This window comes from Borostomias antarcticus (genome assembly GCF_949987555.1).
Source record: "Borostomias antarcticus genome assembly, chromosome: 22".
Lineage (NCBI taxonomy): Eukaryota > Metazoa > Chordata > Actinopteri > Stomiiformes > Stomiidae > Borostomias > Borostomias antarcticus.
In genome coordinates, this window is record NC_140255.1 from 12,610,471 (window position 1) to 12,613,785 (window position 3,315).

The 3,315-nt window shown below is 41.5% G+C and overlaps 1 protein-coding gene across 1 annotated transcript in view; it reads left to right on the forward strand.

Moving 5' to 3' along the window:
- Positions 1–2,616: 2,616 nt before the first annotated feature.
- LOC311323786 (pepsin A-like) overlaps positions 2,617–3,315 on the forward strand; it is a gene marked incomplete at both ends in the record, with an annotated part of 3,400 nt that continues 2,701 nt past the window's right edge. Inside the window, 3 exons of the mRNA XM_084456085.1 lie at positions 2,617–2,672; positions 2,981–3,128; positions 3,229–3,315. The exon at positions 3,229–3,315 is cut by the window's right edge and continues 31 nt beyond it. Coding sequence (XP_084312211.1) covers positions 2,617–2,672; positions 2,981–3,128; positions 3,229–3,315 — 291 coding nt within the window. The remainder of the gene's footprint in view (positions 2,673–2,980; positions 3,129–3,228) is intronic.

Sequence of the window (3,315 nt, forward strand, 5' to 3'; positions counted from 1 at the left end):
CAGAGAGAAGGGCCTGGATCTCAGAAGGGCCTGGATCTCAGAAGGGCCTGGATCTCAGAAGGGCCTGGATCTCAGAAGGGCCTGGATCTCAGAAGGGCCTGGATCTCAGAAGGGCCTGGATCTCAGAAGGGCCTGACACAGAGAAAGACTGACAGAGAGAGAAGGGAGAAGGAAATATTGAGTTTGCTACGGACAAAACCTACTGTATCCCTTAGCACTTAGGAGTTTGCCCCAGCTCGAAAATACAGTACGGCCTATAAAGTGCTCACCAGTGTAATAAGGTGTGGTTGTAGCTATTCTGGCCATAGAAAAATAGTTAATGAGACAGGTTTCCCACTGTTGGCTATCTCTGTACTTCCCACTGTTGACTATCTCTGTACTCATGTTTATGTATTGGATATGATCATACACATGCTATACAAGGAATATAGTTATTTTTGTTATCACAAACAGACAATGTAGATATTTTTCTACAAACCAATAAAGACAAGTGGCCTTTTGGCCGGCATAAACACTGTGTTTTGTTACTACGGCTGACAGCCTACTGTACAGTATATTTACCAGTACTTAGCACAAAACAAATGTCTAAGGCTATTCATCATTGGCTCATAATATTATATTTTACTTGTCCTATTTTTACTTGTCCTCACTAATAGGTCCACTCAAAGATATGAAATATACTTGGAATACAGCAATCAAAATGTGTGAAAGGGAAAGGAAACGGGCTCTTGAGCGTGTGATAGCAACGTGATAGCAGTGTGATATCTTCTGATAGCCCTAAACAAACCTCTCATTTCTATCAGCCATTCAGCACCATTATCATTTGTCATTCACCTTTATTTAACCAGGTTTTATTTATTTAACCAGGTTATTAACCACTGAGATTTACATTTCTTTTTCAAGAGCGACCTGGCCAAGAATGGTGTCAGTACCAACAGTTTCATAGTCTGCAGTACACAAATAAAAACAATAAATTAACTCAAAAGTGCCATAAAGTAAAAGTGCAGGGTAGCCAAGTAATCCTATTTCAATTAAAATGACAGCTGCTGCGCAGCACTGTAAAACGAAGGAGGAAGAGGAGGAGACAAATGACACATGAGGGCCTCTGCCTGGACCCTAATTATTTAAAACTTGTTACATTAAAATTATCTTCAAAATTATGTGTCAGATATGCACAGTACAATGTCTGAGTTGGCTAGGCATTAGCATGTTTATTCTGCATCATCCAGGGCTATGTATGTATGTATGTATGTATGTATGTATGTATGTATGTATGTATGTATGTATGTATGTATGTATGTATGTATGTATGCATGTATTTATGAATCATCTTCTATCTGCTCCATGCACGACAAACTGACTGGGGTTTGAATTTTTTGGGGGGGCTTGTCTTGCTAAAAAGGATAAATGTCACAGCTTATGTGACATTTGTACACCGTAGGAATCTAACTATTTATAAGTCAAAGTTCATTAACTAACTATTAACATTTAATCATCAATCAAGTGATTAATAACTCATTAACTAACAGTGTGTGTAGGATCTATTGACAATTTATAAGGGGTAGTTATTCTATAGTGTTACCAGGCCTGCTTGCCTACTTACCAACTCTGAACTCTAGCAACAGTCATAAGCATAGTGTCCTGAGAACGTAACCTATAATTTCCATGTTTTCTGGTTAGAAGGACAGATAAATAACAAAAGAGTCTACCCAGAATGGCAACTTCAATTTCATATTTTTCACCAGACTTTGTATATGAGGTTTAAAAGAGAGGTAATCGATAAAAAATCCCAAGTATTTGTACAATATTTGGAGACTGCTTCAATTAGTTGACCTTGAGTAGTAAAAATGCTATGATTTAACTCATTTAAGTCATTTAATCATTTAACTAATTGATTGTTTATTGGCACTGAATGAATACAAAAACATCAAAGCAGAATATTGAACAAGTCCGACATTAACCTTTCCTTAACGTTAGGACCATGTGTTCTTTGTGTTTCTTAAAAAAAAAAGTGTTTCTTTTTTAATCTCCAGATTAGATAAATCCTTTATCCTAATCTTCAGATTGACATTGTCTTGAGGTCATCCATTATTTAACTAAACTTATCAAAAAGGTCTGTGCTATTTTTATCGCTGTGTAAAGTTTAGGACGGGTGGAGGGCTGGGGGATCTTTATAAAAGACACACACATCTGTCTCTGGTCACTCTGAACACAGGGATCTACAGCTGAGCCTGGCTTCTCTACAGGTCTGGGTTCTCTCCAGGTGAGCCTGGGTTCTCTCCAGGTCTGGGTTCTCTCCAGGTGAGCCTGGGTTCTCTCCAGGTCTGGGTTCTCTCCAGGTGAGCCTGGGTTCTCTCCAGGTCTGGGTTCTCTCCAGGCCTGGGTTCTCTCCAGGTCTGGGTTCTCTCCAGGTCTGGGTTCTCTCCAGGTCTGGGCCGTGGATGTTGACCTGATGGCTGCTGAAACTGGGCTCTAGTTCTCTTTAGGCACTAATGCTTGGTTTGCTGTTGATGTACCAGGTATACAGTAACATTTTCTATGGGCTGAGTTTGATTGATCTGGGGTGTGTTTGACAGGTGGCAGGACATACAACTGACAGCCGACCAGAACTGAATCATGAAGTGGGCCATTGTGCTGTGTGCCATGGTGGCGCTATCTGAGTGCTTGATCCAGTAAGTGACCCTGAGACCGCTCTATTGTCTGGTCTATGCGGGCTGTTTATATACAGTACAGTTCTGTATAACTGTGTAGATGGAGGAACAGAGGACTTGCTACCTAGTATTACCAGTAGTTGTACAAGGGTACGCAGAACTGCAAATATTCTGGTTTTGAAACGAGGTGAAAACCCCAACCACTTTGATCAATGCCACCCGTTTATTTTTTTCTGAAAAATTAGAGTGAACTGAAACTTTCTTGACTGGAATGAGTATGACGTACTGTAATGTATGACACCCCCCCCTCCCCCTGTGGTCCCCTCCAGGGTGCCCCTGATCAAGGGGAAGAGTGCCAGGGAGAGCCTGGAGGAGCAGGGTCTTTGGGAGGAATACAGGTTGAAATACCCCTACAACCCTGCCGCCAAGTTCGACCAGATGTTCGTTGGCAATGAGCCCATGACCAACGACTTTGACGTGAGGACAACCCGGAGTTTGGCGTTGAACCTGCTCTGTATACAGCCACATTTGATGTGACTGTAGAACAATTCTTTGACCTTTCTGTGGTCTGGTTTAGATGTGCTACTTTGGAGTGATCTCTGTTGGAACTCCGCCTCAGTCCTTCAGCGTCATCTTTGACTCAGGCTCTTCCAACCTGTGGATC